The 16,277-nt window shown below is 37.8% G+C and overlaps 2 protein-coding genes across 3 annotated transcripts; one reads left to right on the top strand and one right to left on the bottom strand.

Annotated features, from left to right (window-relative positions):
- Window positions 1-165: 165 nt before the first annotated feature.
- Window positions 166-3,564, bottom strand: LOC306854704 (receptor expression-enhancing protein 6-like). Of its 2 annotated transcripts, XM_079392920.1 has the most exons (7): window positions 3,325-3,564; window positions 2,824-2,917; window positions 2,562-2,700; window positions 1,202-1,370; window positions 771-847; window positions 635-658; window positions 166-549 (listed from the first exon to the last, which is right to left on the bottom strand). In XM_079392920.1, exons 1-6 carry the CDS (start codon window positions 3,449-3,451, stop codon window positions 638-640), a joined length of 627 nt encoding a protein of 208 aa, XP_079249046.1. In that variant the 5' UTR covers window positions 3,452-3,564; the 3' UTR covers window positions 166-549; window positions 635-637. The 2 variants fall into 2 exon arrangements, with proteins under 2 accessions (XP_079249046.1, XP_079249045.1); XM_079392919.1 differs by having other exon boundaries at window positions 635-847; window positions 3,325-3,562.
- Window positions 3,565-7,363: 3,799 nt separating this feature from the next.
- Window positions 7,364-13,040, top strand: LOC306855019 (tetraspanin-33-like). Its single transcript, XM_079393394.1, has 8 exons — window positions 7,364-7,715; window positions 8,533-8,590; window positions 8,800-8,924; window positions 9,022-9,096; window positions 9,198-9,293; window positions 9,467-9,595; window positions 11,355-11,516; window positions 12,542-13,040. Exons 1-8 carry the CDS (start codon window positions 7,644-7,646, stop codon window positions 12,647-12,649), a joined length of 825 nt encoding a protein of 274 aa, XP_079249520.1. The 5' UTR covers window positions 7,364-7,643; the 3' UTR covers window positions 12,650-13,040.
- Window positions 13,041-16,277: the final 3,237 nt, after the last annotated feature.

Raw genomic sequence — 16,277 nt, 5'->3', positions numbered from 1 at the left:
ATAGAATAAATATTTGTATCTTAATAAACAAAAACAATGAGCATGGTGAGAGTGAAAATGGTTTCTATTGCACATTTTCATCCGAAAAACTCAACAGTTGGATATATTCCATTCAGTTTTAGGACTGATCATGTATGAGAAAAAAAATACAAGAAATTCTCTTTTGAAATGTAGAATACAAAAATTTATTGAAGACGTACATTTTTTATCATACTATTACAAAATCCCTGACAGATGCCATGAATACAAGAAAATTACTACCCATAAATAATGAGAAATACAATGTTTAATGTCTGTTGAATTTCCTACTGTACATTTCTGTATTGCTATGTTTGCTGAAGACGACATTTAACAATCTGAACAAATTTATATCAACAGTGAAAATAACTATAAAGTCCAAAACGGCTGTGTGAAAATCAAGCATCGATCCACTCATTGAGGTCTTTACAATGAGACCATATGATACTGCTGTCAGAATTCATCGTCAACATGATGCTGCATCTCTTGCATTGTGTAGTCATCCTCAGATCACTTTAGCCACCTGTATTTCTGCATGTAGAAAGACGTTTTAAAAGATTTTCTTTCCTTAAGACAAATAGCTCCCACCTCATACACACACTGAAAAAAAACTTACCGTTTAATCAACAGTGGGTTCAGCCTGCGGTCAGACACATGCAAGAAGAGACAGCACAGAGATAGATTAATATGGAGAATATCAGAAAACTGTACGACTTGTCAAATGTGGGTTTATTAGCATTATGACGACATACAGGAGCAGAACTGGGTAGTCGTCTGGCTTCAGGCTCAGCTGGACCAATAGTCCGGTTTCTCGCCAGAGTATGAAGAACTGCAACAGAGAGAATGATGAATACTTGAACAGTTAAAATTCTGACAATGATTAAAACATTTATACTCATATACAAATAATGAGCTGACATCAGTCTATTTATTTTACATTTAAATTGAATGTTATTGAATATTTTTTTTACATGCAAATTTGACTAAAGCTTTTATTAGGTGTGAATCTGAAAATGCAGATGTTTCACAATTATTTCATGGCCGATTGTGTCAGTTCCAAATTTTCCATCTTAACATTTTCTTATCTTCAGACTATGTAGTTGATTATCAGGTGTACTGGCAAATAAGATAATAAAAATTCTGTAAAAGAGTGGTGTTTTGAATCAGCTCTTATGTTGCATACCCTCTCTCGTAGCGTTCTCAGCTGCTGACATGGCTTTCTCGCCTATATTGCTGACCATCTCATCTACTTTGGCTTCGTGCTTCAGGAAAGATGGCCGCACCACACGCCTGTACAGAATCTGAGAACCATTCCAGGAGACTGGAGCCATGCACCACAACAGGAACAAGCACTAAACACCAGAAGAAGAAGAAAAATGCACACTCACACACAAAAAAGGCAAGACAGTGAAAAACGGGCTAATCTAGTGTGAGAATTCATCACTAACAGAGCAATGCAGAGCTGTCCCTACTAAAAAGACTAAAGCGGCAGATAGTAGTAAAAGTTTGTCAAACCTTACAATTACTATTTGTGTTTTGTATCAGGTACTCTCACTTTCCTATATGCATATTGTAGTAGCCTCACCTGTGACGCAACATGCACAGACAAAAGATAAAAGTATACGGTTTCCCAGGAAACCTGTCCAGAGAACTCTAAAATATTAATTTTACTTATTTTATTTTGGTTAGTTCTGTAGTTTCCATTAACAAAAATACATTTTCAGTTTTATTTTTTCAGTTTCTTTATTTGATTTCTTTTAGTTTTAGGTTGGAACACTATGGAAGGCCGTTTCTGCCACCGAATAAAAAAAATTAAAAAAAAAGGGGAAATTGTGACTCTCACACTATTCTGACTTTTGTTTCTCAGAATTGTGAGGTACAAACTCGCACTTGCGAATTATAAAGCCAGAATTCGGAGAAAAATATCTTTAGATCTCGAAAATGTGACTCTCAGAATTGCAAGTTTAGTCTCGCAGTTTTAATTTTATAAGATGCAATTGTGAGTTAAAGCTGCAGTCCGTAACTTTTTTTGGTTAAAAATGATCCAAAATCAATATTTGAGCAAGTACATAACCAGCCAGTGTTCAAAACTATCGCCTTACTTTAGCCCGATTCACAATGTTTAGCTTATAATAATGTTTTCTAATTTGAGTGATACGGGTAGGTTTTCGCGGGAGATTCGATCACTGCACTGCGTCACGTCTGTACGGCATACAACACAACACACAAAAAAATAAGATAAAAATAAAAACATTGTGCATCTGTATAGCGTGATTGATTTTAAAATTATGTTAAAACTACCAATGCTTAAACCACACATATGCCCATGACCACTAATATAGACAAACTGGCAGATGTCTAAAGACCAACAACAGAGCTGTCCTAAATTAAACAGCTCGCCAAACAACCAATTAACCTCTCAGATGGAGTATGACAAAGGGAAGCAGAATCTTTGTGCCAATTAGCAGAAAGAAGCTGGTAATAATCTGATCCTCTTAAATCAGACATTAGCCAGAGAAAGCATCTGGCCTTGTTCTACCTACCTTACACACATAGTAGAAAGGAAACCAGTGAAGAAAAATGTCCGAGAAGAATTCCCCCACGCTGAAGAAGCCGTAGATTACCCAGTATGTCAGCCATTGTGTGTCATCCTCCTTATCAGGACTTTCTATTGCTTTGATACTAAAAATATAAACACAAGATACCTCAGTTAAGACAAGTTAATGCAACAAAAAAATAAAGACTCATTGTAGGTTAGGACAACTGCTGATTTGTAAAATAAAAAATTAAAAGCATATAACTCACGAGTAATATGCAGGATAAACAAAACCAATCAGATTACAGAGCAGAGAAGCACCATATCCAAATAATAAATACGCTCCAGTCACACCAGCAGCACCTGTTGGAAGGAAATCATCAAATATCTTTCTATAAAAACTGCTGAGCAATGTCTTTATAGTGCAAACGGCAAAATCACATGTGAAATAATGGGTAACTGTTTGTTGGATGAAGCCTCAAATGTAATCTTTGGCACTGTTTGTTGAGGGATGAAGGCGAATTTGGGTTGGTTACGTCAGACAAAACCTCCCTTTGAGGAACTTCATTATTCAGAAATTGATCCACTTTTCAGCTATTTTTCGGAATTAATTAATGATGTAATGATATATTTCACATGCCAATAATACTGTGTGTGTCAAAGCACTTGAGGACCTTGCATCAAAATTTAGGAAAACAACATGAATAGCCACGGGTATTAAATATATAGCGGAACATGAAATATGTTCTTTATATAAAAGCAGGACTTACCGAGAGCTAAATATCGTTTCTTGATGCCCGTTTTTTCTTCGATTTTATTGAGAAAGTCAGTGACTATATTCTTCTCGTTCAAAAAAGCCTCGACGCGGTCTTTTATCTTTGCAAATATGGTAAACATCGTGGCTTAAAGGAAAGTGTAACGTTATGCAGTTAAACACAGGTGCATGAATGATAACGTGTCTCTAGGATAGTTTCGCTGACTGGACAGACTCAATCCGCTTACTGTCAGACTGACGCGTCTGTGGGAGGATCAGGACCTAGACTGACCGCTATAGCCTCCTTCATTCAAACCAAGTGCCAAAGATGAGGGAAACACTATCGTCTACCTTTAATTGCATTTTAAATATAACCTAAATGCATTGTTACGTTAGCTTGGTTATCGCCCTATTGGCTTACAACGGATTACGGAATTAATATCAATAAATTTGAAATGGAGGTCGGACCCAGCCAGATAGATATATATATATATATATATATATATATATACTTGATAAATTTCAGTAACCACTAGAGGACTCTGCTCACCTGACATTACATCAGTCTAGTTATTTCTGTAGAACAGGAATCTCTTAACGGTGTCAAATAAATTTAATAATAGAATTTGATTTTAAAATCATCCATTATTATTAACCTTGTATTAAGCCAATTTAATCATACCATTTCTCCACTCTGCTCTTTCTGCCAAGAGGAAAAATAAATCCATTTCACATTTATTCTATTTCTGTTCTCTTCAAACATCAGCTTCCCTACTTCTTGTGTTCCACCAGCTCTGTGTAATATTTCCATCAAAAAGTTTTCCTTTCTGATATTTCTGACAATGCATGATGGATAAATACCATATCCACAAAGCTAGATACCTTAAATTTAAACCCAGTTGCAAAATATTAGCTTCTGATTTACTTTTAATTGTTATCACTTCAAAAAGTCTCCTGCAACAAAATAATAATAAAAAAAAAAAAAAAAAAAAAAAGCTCTGATGACATCTCGTTGTCACGTTTGGCTGCTTTGAAGAGCACGACGCAGGAGCAGGATAAGGAAAACATTTATTTTTAACTCTAATACAGAAACTCAGAGAACTGGGAAACAACCAATAACATGGATGACACCGAACACTAGACAAAGGAAACACTGGGCTTAATGAGAACTAAAGAGGATAATTACTAGGACACTGGGGAACAGAATGACAATCAAACAGGAGGGAAAACTAGGTCACAGGGAGCACATGGGGAGAAAAAACACAAAACACAAGTCTGACATTACCCCCTCTTCCCAGAAGGCGCATCCTCAACACTTAACTTCCAGAGTGGAGGGGGAGGGGAGCCTCTGCCTCTAGGGTGGTACTGGTTCCAGGAACCATGGCGGAGCAGGCAGTACAGGGAACCATGGCGGAGCAGATCGTTCAGGGGGCCATGGCTGGATGGCCTCCGTGGCTTTGGCACTCAGCCCGGCCACTACAGCTGGAGTCAGGAGTCCACTCCGGGCTGCACTTGGGAACCACAGCCCTCCTTGGGCTGCATTTGGGAACAGAAGCCCACTCTGGGCTATACTCAGGAACAGGAGCCCTCTCTCGACTCTGGTCAGGGACTAGATCCATCTCTCGACTCTGGTCAGGGGCTAGAGCCATCAGTCTTCCCCTCCTCATTCTCCTCTTCTGGGCGTGAAGGAGATAGCTTTGGTCATCATCGGGCTGGGGAGTGAATCGGATGGCGGGCTTGAGAGTGAAGCGGCCGACGGCCTTGACGGTGGAGTGGCTGTTGTATCTGGACTGGACTCTGGAGTTGGCGTGGCCTCCATTTCACCAACTTTGTATGAGGATCCTGCAATCCATAATGCAAAGGTCATGTATTTTGTTAGTAATGACCAGCTGGGATCTCCTCGTGGCATCACAAATTGGATTTTCTCATCCAACCCAGAATCCCTCCATCAAAGTGAGGGCACTGCAAGTGGCTTGGTGGCAGGTGTCTATAAACTCCTCCACATTGTCCTCTAGACACCTGCCACCCTGGAAGATAAAAACAGTAACTCATCCAGAGAGTTCATCCTCCTTCCAGGCGCCCACATTAATGGAGGCTAACTTCATCCTTGGTTTAGGTGTTCGGTCACGTTTGGCTGCTGTGAAGAGCACGACGCAGGAGCAGGATAAGGAAACCACATTTATTTTTAACTCTATACAGCAACTCAGAGAACTGGGAAAACACAATCACTAACATTGACGACACCGCACATTGGAAAAGGAAACACTGGGCTTAAGTAAGGAGAACTAAAGAGGATAATTAATAGAACACAGGTGAACAGAATGACAATTAAACAGGAGGGAAAATTAGGCCATGGGGAGCACATGGGAAGAAAAACACAACAAAACAGGAACATAAGTCTGACACTCATACGGTCTTTACAGTTTTTCTCAGTCGCTTTGGTGCATTTCTAGAATCATTCTTAATATTTGCAAAGAAGTATGTGCATTTCTCAAAACAATTCATACAAATAGCACCACATGGATTACTTGCAAAAGCCTGTAACTTGCTCAAAATCTGTAGCTCATCTCTCAAAAGTAAGTATTTATCTCAATGAACATATCAGTGCCATCAGAATTAGAAGTCCTTGTGTCATTGTTTACAAACAAGATGGTCAAAATGCTTAGTCATGTTGTCAATATAACAGTGCACTCTGTTAGTATTACCTGATGTAAACTATGGCAACAGTTTGGATGACAGTTACAGTATTGAAATGCAGAAGGCTGCACTTATGTATGCCATATATCCATTTGAAAAGTACAAATGTACACATTACTGTATGTGGGCCATTTATTGAAAGAGACTGGATAGGATTCACAGTTACACTTTTACTAGTGGTCTGACAAAAAAAACAACATCAACAACAAAAAAAACACACATTACAATGTCATTGTGATATAGAAAAGAAAAAGAATATGGGCACAAAGGCAAAAATACAAAATTAGAAAGGCAAACACAGGACACACCCCTTAGGCATTGCTTTTGCATTCAGCACTTCATGAGGAATTGCAGTGCTGTCTACACCACCTGACATGCCAGTCTGTCGGGCCACAGATTCTCATCAACATCACAACGAATATCTTCCCTTGAAATGAAACATGGAAAAAATGCTTGTGAGATGGTTCACTTGACTCCAATTCCATTATACACTATATCCCAAAACACACAACATTTGTTTCATGAATGTCTTATCCAGCCTCTGCAGGCGTCTACAGTGATGTCCTCACAGGCTACATCCATGGTAGCCAGCAGGGTCATCTGAGTATGTGGCTGGTGATCATAGACCTTCCACCTCCATGCTGAGTAGAACTCCTCAATTGGGTTAAAGCATGGGGAATAAGGTGGGAGGAATTCCATCAGCATCCTATAGTGGGTCGCAAACCATTGCCTGATGGTGTGTGAGTGATGTAATCTCACATTATCCCAAATTACCACATACTTTGGTAAAACATCTAGAAATGGACCCCTCTCATCATCAGGGATGAGAGTCCTGTAGAGGGTCTCTAGATGGTGAGGAGATGCTGTGTGTTGTATGGTCCCATACGGGGACTATGAGTTAGCATGCCGTTCTCTGAAATAGCAGCAAACATGCTGATATTTCCTCCCCGTTGGCCCAGCAAATCAACAGTACATCTGTGGCCGATGACATTTCGACCACGCATTCTGCTTTTGGTCAGGTTGAAGCCAGCATTATCCACATGAAGTTGTGAGATGGTTCACTTGCCTCCAATTCCATTATACACTGTATCCAAAACACACAAAATCAGTTTCATGAATTGCATACATTTTAATTTTGGACAACATACAGTTACCTCAAATGTATACATATTGCATGCATTTTTTTCTTCTACAGCCATAGGAAATGTGTACAGGTCATGCTTACTGTACTACATATCACTGCATGATAGCTTACTGCAGGGGTGTCAAACTCCACAGCCCTGCAGAGTTTAGATGCCACCCTAATTAAACACCTGATCCAGCTAATCAAGACAATCAGGCTTATTTGAAAACTACATGATATGTGTGTTGGAACAAAACTCTGCAGGGCTGTGGCCCTCCAGGAACTGAGTTTGACACCGCTGCAGTAAGCTATCAAATAGATTCTTTCTTTTTTTTAGTTTGACACCCCTGGTTTACTGGAAATGCACAGACAGACAGGTATGCGAATACCTTGAGCAGGCAAGCGCGTACACGTCGTTATGGCGAAACGGGGGGAAATAACCTGAAGCACTAATGTCACATTACCTCGGAAGAATAAAAAGCTGCCTTTGTTTTTTTTAAGGAAACGGAGATAAGATGAAAACCAGGAGAAAGAAATCATTCAGAGCCATAAAGTACACATTATTTGTGTTTTGCTACATTTTCTGGGTAAGAGCATGCCTTGTAATCAACGTAGCCTATGTCTGCTCATTTATGGAGCAGCAATGTGTTTTAAATGTGTGTGTGTGTGTGTGTGTTTTGCATAGGGTGAATTCAGGTAAATTGGGTAGTTTAAGCTTGATTATACTGTGTTTTATAGTAAAGCTATAAAACACAATTACATTTCATTTAAAGTTTTACAACAGTGCACTTTAAATGCTCCTTTTATTCATTTAAGCCTATTTGTTGCTGCACGTGTTATAGTCACATTTTAGTGTTGTTCTGTTCATTTGCATCAAAATTGCATTAGATGTAATAACATTTTATCAGTTGTTTTGAATTTTACACATGAATTGAGTGAATTTATGAACTTTTACTCATAGCCCATGCTATATATTTTCATGTCAGGTTTGTTGATAATATATGTTAAATACGTTTTTGTCATTTCTAATTAAGATACAGGGTCTTTTTTTTTTTTTTTTTTTGATAAATCAAAGATGGCCCACTTTACCTGAAAAGACATTTATCTGGAGTGCATGATCTCAAAATATTTATTAATATATACCTTCAAAATAACACCTTTATATGAACTAAAGAAAATGTTATAGGACCTTAAAATTAACAAAGGTGATAAAGATGGGGTAATACCTGAAGTATCTATCTAAAAAAAGTATCCCACCCTACCAGAAGAATTCACCCTATTTACATGTGAAATATATGCATATTAAATTATATTTACTGTTGTGCCTACTGTATGTTGTTGAGAGAATTTGAATGGAATTTAAGTGTTGAAGACATTTTAGACAAATGACTGTTGTTGTTAAAGGTGTTCAGTGCTGTTCTAATTGCTGTTGGAATCTATGCCAAAGTTGCCAAAGAGTCAGGTATGTAAACTTTTACCATATTCTTTCATCTTTTGTAATGAAAAAAGTTTGCAAACACTTAAGAATGACAAAATGTGTGCATATTACATTAGACTGTATTATGCTTACCAGATCAGAATCAGTATGTTGTTAATGAAGATATGTCAACTACCCATGTACATTTTGCACTATTTTTTATTTTATTTTTTTTCTTCGCTAATGCTTTCCAGATGTAGTGGACGCGCTGATGGCAGATCCAGCGCTGCTGTTACTCATTGTGGGTTCTCTCATGTTCACAATCACGTTTTTTGGCTGTTTTGGAGCTCTGCGCAACATCTCCTTGCTGCTCAACATGGTCAGATTTGCTTACCCTTATACTGTGACAAGCCGATTTTAGTCATGTGTATGATTTTAGTTTTTTATATATTTACAAAGAAATCATATCTGTCCAGTTTGTAGGAATTTTGTTGGCCATTCTGCTTCTTCAAATAACGGCCGCTGTGCTGGGCCTTCTGTTCTCTGAAAAGGTGAAGAATTCACAGAAGTACAAGCACAAACTTTGGACCAGATCCAATCTTGGAGAAATTATGTGACGTTAAAAATGACTACTTTCAATATTTGTTGGTAGGTTCAAGAGAGGACAGAGCAGCTGATGATGAAGGCCATTGTACGCTATCGTGATGATCAGGACCTGGAAAATGTGATCGATTTTGTACAGAAAAAGGTGAATGAACTTTATACACACTGTATACAAAAATACAGTAAAAACATAATAATGTGAAATTGTTGCAACTTAACGTTTTCAATTTTATGAAACTGATGAATGGCCGATGCATGCAATGGCAGAGGTCAAAGATTACACTGCTGCTCTTTCTATAATCTTACTATATCCTGTAGTTCAAGTGCTGTGGCGTGGATTCCTATTTAGACTGGTCTAAAAACATTTACTTCAACGCATCTGACCAGAACCCCAGTCTGGAGGCCTATGGAGTGCCCTTCTCCTGCTGCATACGGCTGAAAAATGAGGTCAGATAGTCAAAATCAAATATTACTGTTAGTATTCTTCTGAGTATTACTGCAATTAATTCATGAAACATTTAACGTCTTTTATACTTTTTTTATTAGTGTTGGGTAATGATTAATCGCGATTAATCGCTTCCAAAATAAAAGTTTGTGTACGTGTGTGTGTGCTGCAAATATTTATTATGTGCAATACACACATGCATGTATATATTTAACAAAAATTTTATGTTTATATATTAAATATATTTATATACAATATAAATGAAATGAATATAAATATATACATGTAAATATTTTCAAAATATATACTGTGTGTGTATATGTACATAAGTATACAAAGTACACACTCGTATATTATTTATATATATATATATATATATATAAACTTTTTTATTTTGGAAGCGATTAATTGTGATTAATCGTTGCCCAGCACTATTTTTTTTAAGAATTTTAAAATGCTAGTTTGAAAATGCCACTTGGACTGGTAGAATTTTCTGTATTAAAAATAACACGAACAGCTATGGTATGTGAAAATTTGCATACTGAATTATGATTGGTCTTTTATTGTATTTACACTCACCTGCCACTTTATTACGTACACCTGTTCAATTGCTTGGTAACACAATATGATATTCAGGCAATCACATGGCAGCAACTCAATGCATCTAGATGTGGTGAAGACGACTTGAAGTTCAAACCGAGCATCAGAATGGGGAAGAAAGGGGATTTAAGTGACTTTGAACGTGGAATGGTTGTTGGTGCCAGACGGGCTGGTCTGAGTATTTTAAAAACTGCTGATCTACTGGGATTTTCACGCACAACCATCTCTAGGGTTTACAGAGAATGGTCCGAAAAAGAGAAAATATCCAGTGAGCAGCAGTTGTGTGGACGAAAATGCCTTTATGTCAGAGGAGAATGGGCAGACTGGTTAGAGATGATAGAGAGGCAACAGTAACTCAAATAAACACTCGTTACAACCAAGGTATGCAGAATACCATCTCTGAACACACAACACGTCGAACCCTGAAGCAGATGGGCTACAGCAGCAGAAGACCACACCGGGTGCTTCTCCTGTCAGCTAAGAACAGGAAACGGAGGCTACAATTCGCACAGGCTCACCAAAATTGGACAGTAGTAGATTGGAAAAACGTTGCCTGGTCTGATGAGTCTTGATTTCTGCTGCAACATTCAGATGGTAGGATCAGAATTTGCCGTAAAGAACATGAAAGCATGGATCCATCCTGCTTTCTCTCAACGGTTCAGGCTGGTGGTGGTGGTGTAATGGTGTGGGGGATATTTTCTTGGCACACTTTGGGCCCCTTAGTACCAATTGAGCATCGTTTAAACGCTACAGCCTACCTGACAGTCACCAGATCTCAATCCAATAGAGCACCTTTGGGATGTGGTGGAACGGGAGATTCGCATCATGGATGTGCAGCCGACAAATCTGCAGCAACTGCGTGATGCTATCATGTCAATATGGACCAAAATCTCTGAGGAATGTTTCCAGCACCTTGTTGAATCTATGCCAACCCGGTACTAGCAAGGTGTACCTAATAAAGTTGCCAGTGAGTGTATATTTGCATACTGAATTATTAGTAGCAGTCAATTAAAACATGTTTTACATTTCATATACTGTTACATAGACCAGGACCAATGAGATATCATGGTGGACATAATACAAATGTATTTAAATTTTTAATAAATGAGACAAATAACTTCAAAATTTCGTCTGCTTCAGAAACTGTTTATTTATGTGTAGACTGTGTTCAACTCTATGTGTGGCTATGAGACCCAGAAGATGAAGAAGAGTGCGGTGAGTCAGCTCATCTACACCACTGGATGTCTGGACGAGATCGTCTGGTGGGGAAAACAGAATCTTCTGCTGGTGGGAGGGATGACCCTCGCCCTACTTTGCATTGAGGTTAGGCACTCATTATGTCATTTTATTTTCTCCAAGCGTACATAATCAACACATACTTTATTGCTAAAGATTCTTCAAATCAATTGAATATATAAGTAAAAGTGTGTCAAACTGAGAGAATGGAGGATGGAGTTTTTCCACATGTAGGTGAGTACATGGGCGATCTCCATTGATTTATTAAAGTGTATACTGCTCATAGTACACGGCATTGTGTAATATGTTCCATTTATTTCTTTAACGGACTGAATTGCTAAATTATAGCTCCTCAATAATTTTCAAGATATATTAGAGAGAGATTGTCTGTATGTGGGACAATGAATTTCAGAAAAACGAATAGATGACAGTCTTAAATCTACAAATCTACTGTTGTTTATTACACTACAAGAATAAAAAAAAAAATTTTTGGGGGGGGGGGGGGGGTCACACACACACACACATATATATATATATATATATATATATATATATATATATATATATATATATATATAAAATGTGTCTATATATAATATAATAAGTCAATAAGCATGCAAATGGTACAAAAGGTTAGAATTGTGCTTATATTAATGCTTCACAGAACATTTTCAAATTTCGGATAACATGGATCATCAGGTTTTGCTCCGAATGTGGAGTACATACAGCAAATTCATTTAAGGGTTTCTACTCAATTGTTATTTTTAGTGAAAAAAAAAAAAAAAAAAAAAAAAAATTCAAAATATAATTATTTCACTAGCTGTCTTTTGGATCCCACTGTATGTAAATATAAAAATTTTAACAAGTCTCACTTGCTTTTATGGTACAACGCGATCTCTTCATACAGGACTCCTTTTCTTACACTCATTACAATTAATTAAACATGGACAGCCACCCAAAGTACATAGACCACAGTAAAACGCATACTGAGCCACTAGAAATATTATCTCAAACCTGATATGTAGGACACATGAAACTTGCATGCAAAAAGTCAAAACATAAACGTAAATCTCTTTGTGTTGAGGCTGATAAGCGATTTGTCTGTTCTTTAGATATGCATGATGTCACTGGCTTCAGTACAGCTCCGTCAAATCCGAAGCGTTCAAGAGAAGAGGAAACGTAACCGAAGCGAAAACCTTTGCTGCAACAGAAAGTCTTGAATGGTTTTATACGCTTACCTTTCACCAAGTGCAGGCATTGGAATTCAATGATGCGTTGCACTTGAAATACCAAGTTATAACATGTTACAAATTAGAAGCTAATAATGTGATTATTATTCTATATTATACTGTGAGTTATTAAGCCAAAAGCTGTGATTGAATTCAGTGCTAAGATAAAAAAAACAGTTTTTCCTGTGCTTGTGCCCATTTACACTGTTTTATTAAAATATATTTTACATCATGCTGTCTTTTACTTTGAACACTTGCAATGTTGATTTAATTACTATAAAATGACTAAAGAGTAAATGGTTTGATAATTCTTATTTTATGTAATTACATAGTTATTATTTTGTAATTACAAATATGTATTAAAACAGATGAGATCGTAGTGTAAACCTAATTCTATACACAGGTGAGCTGCTGAATCTAGAAGGTATTTAAAAGAGAACACGTGTTGGATGTTTTGCTTTTCATCAAACCGATGCCGATAAAATTGAACTGAGCAGGGTTATAATCTGGGAGCTCGTTGAACACAGTGAGTGGAGCGCTCAGGTTTTTCTCCCGAGAGGTGACTCGGTAATGTGCTCTGAAGTTACGGAGGGGGTTGTATCCAGGTTTAAGGGTGTCTGGACAGCGGAAACCTTCCTTGATGAAAGAGCCATGCTGAGACATGGCAACATATCCATCCTTATGTGGCATCATCTTTATGACTGTGAAGATGTGTTTATCACTTATTGAGAAGACAGCACAGAGGACGCCTTCAAAATAAAAACCCTTAAGAATGGAACAAGACAACACATGCCTTATTAATCTCACACAGCGGTTGTTTGTTGGCAACATTATACGTCATGATAGGCTTGCTCCAAATGCAGAGCACATCGAAAAATAACTTGTTACTTAGTCCTTGTTCACTTCTTTTCAAGTAAAACTAGCACAAGTTTTAAAAAAATTTTATCCATAATTTAAGTGCAAACCCAGCCCCGAAGAAAAGAACAACTACAGGAACAACAAAAGAAGGCCTCTGAATGGATTTAAAAATGGGACTGGACCTAACATAAAAAGGGATCTTAGGGAGGACAGCTGAAACGGTCAGACTTTTTAAGCCAGTGTGGGAAACAGAGAGAAGTTGGCTGCACGTGATGAGTGATCCAAAGTTACTTAATACAGGAATCCACACACATATATACTGGGGTAACAAGACCAAGAAGGGCCTCACTCCACCATGACCAGGGGAATTAGCTCTCGAGGTGAGCGCACGCTGCGCAAAGGAAGGGGCCCAATCTTTGCACTCCCGCACGCAAGCGAAAAAGACACAGAAAACGGAAGTGCGCGACATATTTCCCCTGCAACAATATTCGAGCTATATTATTATATATTATTGTGCATTATGGAGGAGTTTTAGTTACACATGAAACAAGTCACCCTCCGCGGGCCGGATTCGAACCCTTGGTCTGCGCGACTGAGTCGTTTCTGAATCAAATGATTCGCGATCCGATTGGAGCGCTTCGAAACAGTGTCGGAATCATCACGTGGAACGTTTCTATCGTAGCTGCGTATCGGCCACAGCAATTGGGTCAGGTGGAGTCAGTCCCTGAGCGAGGACACTCATTTCCTGATTCTTCTGCCGCCGTTGAAACCTGAAAAATAAATTACTTGTATTATATATGTTTAGAAGTATTCAATTAATTTGAAGCAAATAATGTGCCTTGCTTACCACTGAATGAGCGTCTTCTGGTTTAGCTCAAACAGCTGGATCATTGTTTCATCCATCAGCCTGCGACTGTTAAGCACCAGCTCTCGGATGTGGTGGTAATCTGAGAGGATTTTAGATCACCTGGGGGTGCAAACTCCAGCCTTCTTGGTCGGCGACTTGTGTAAAGCACAAAGCTGGATACAAATGGCCTCAACCAAGCGGCTGGTGCTGGGCCACTGCGCTGGACCCCCAGGATGTCCAATCAGACACCGTTTCACACTCTCCACACCCGGTGTGACTCCGGACCGCTTCGGTGCTTTAAAGCGCCCATGTGTGAGCTGAGGCTGATGTCGAGGCTGATAGTTGACCCGCTTTTTGTCAGTATCTGGGAGAGCTGTCCACAGCTGGATGGCCTCTGTCTTCCTCCTCTGGGTTCTGGAGCACTGGAGTCAGTGTTTTGCCAGTCTGGCTGTAAAGGTACTCCATTCCCAGCAATTCACCTACAAGAATAAAATGGGGAAAAAAAAGAAAGTGTTCTTAATATTTTGTCTAGTACATCAAGACATTTAATCCCCACAATAGTGAATGTAAAAAAGGTTTTCACTTACAAAGCTCTAAAAACCTTACTGACTGAAGTTTTAGTGCATTTCCTGCAAATATGGAAAAAATAAAGGGTCTCAATTAAATATGTGCAGTTTCACATGGTTACTGCAAATTGTGACATGACCAGAGCAGTTTATTTCCTGTTTTCACCTTGAGAAGATGATGACTGCATCAAAGCTCCAAAACAAAACTGCACCAGCTAAACACACCAGTTAAAGTGTGTTAACATACAACAGATTTTTGGTCCACATTATCTTTAAGGTGTCTAGTATTAATATATGAATTCACAATTAGTCAGTTTTGTTGAGTGTGGTCAAAGAATGAGTAAACATTCCGGTGGGATAACAGTCAATTTAGGTATACATATAAATCCAATTGCAGTTGTTAGTGAAAGCTGCACTAAAATGTCTAAAATTACTAAATATTGCACTAAATTAAAAGTTCAAATGTCACAAATAAGTTTCAATATTTATGTTGTAATACTGGTAGCACTATAACAATTTTATGATATATGTTACAATAAAAGTAACAATTTTGAAATACGTTGAAGGTTGTATTGTTTTTTGTATTTTAACTCAGTATTCCTATCAGTGTTGTACAAGGGTTTTTATGGTAACACTGTATTTCAATAGTCCACTTTAGACATTCTGCTAACAGTACTTTGCAACTCCATGTCAACTAGCAGTCATTATAGTATTAGTAGACTGCCTGCTTAATATCTTTTAATATTATATTATTAAAAATAATAATATTTATTAAATAAATTTATTTATATTGTGTCTCTCACAGTTGAGGTGCACCTACGATGAAAATGACAGATATCTCAATTCTTTGTAAGTGGGAAAACTTGACAAATCGGCAGTGTATCAAATACTTATTTGCCCCACTGTACATGTAAGTAGGTTAACCTTTTCTTAAACCCTTTCTCAACAGTGTTTTCTTATCAATGTTGTCCTCCACCCCTTCCCAAAACTCAAAGATTAATATTCAAATTAAGTTCAAATAGTATTTTAGGTGGGGATGTGTTGTTGTGATTGGTCTCAGACAAAGAAGGTCAACAGATTTATGACTGCTGGAGGGTAATGAGAGCTGACCAGAAGGGGTGTAATTCTACTGTATTATGAGATGAACTGGATAGATTTTCCATTGAGATATAATCAATTAGTACATTTTTCCAGGATGCAATATGTAAACACCCATTCACTGCCATCATAACATTTGGAAGAGCCAGGACTTTTATTTTTTTTTTAATGCAAACAGACTTACAAATCAAATTTCCTATTTTTTTATGATGGACAAAACTTTCAGAGGCAGTGTGTAAACATAATTGAC

The sequence above is a fragment of the Barbus barbus genome, assembly GCF_936440315.1.
Source record: "Barbus barbus genome assembly, chromosome: 35".
Lineage (NCBI taxonomy): Eukaryota > Metazoa > Chordata > Actinopteri > Cypriniformes > Cyprinidae > Barbus > Barbus barbus.
The sequence above is the reverse complement of the archived record's forward strand: the minus strand, read 5'-3'. Positions and strand labels throughout refer to the sequence as shown.

What these genes read in the sequence shown, in the direction of transcription:
- LOC306854704 (XM_079392919.1), bottom strand. Translation starts at nt 3,451, where the DNA reads ATGTTTACCATATTTGCAAAGATAAAAGACCGCGTCGAGGCTTTTTTG. An exon ending in GTTTATCCTGCATATTACTC is followed by an intron (nt 2,701 to 2,823) that starts GTGAGTTATATG and finishes TTATATTTTTAG; the next exon opens with TATCAAAGCAATAGAAAGTC. An exon ending in CTTTCTACTATGTGTGTAAG is followed by an intron (nt 1,371 to 2,561) that starts GTAGGTAGAACA and finishes TCTGGTGTTTAG; the next exon opens with TGCTTGTTCCTGTTGTGGTG.
- LOC306855019 (XM_079393394.1), top strand. Translation starts at nt 7,644, where the DNA reads ATGAAAACCAGGAGAAAGAAATCATTCAGAGCCATAAAGTACACATTA. An exon ending in TGTTTTGCTACATTTTCTGG is followed by an intron (nt 7,716 to 8,532) that starts GTAAGAGCATGC and finishes TTGTTGTTAAAG; the next exon opens with GTGTTCAGTGCTGTTCTAAT. An exon ending in TCTCCTTGCTGCTCAACATG is followed by an intron (nt 8,925 to 9,021) that starts GTCAGATTTGCT and finishes ATATCTGTCCAG; the next exon opens with TTTGTAGGAATTTTGTTGGC.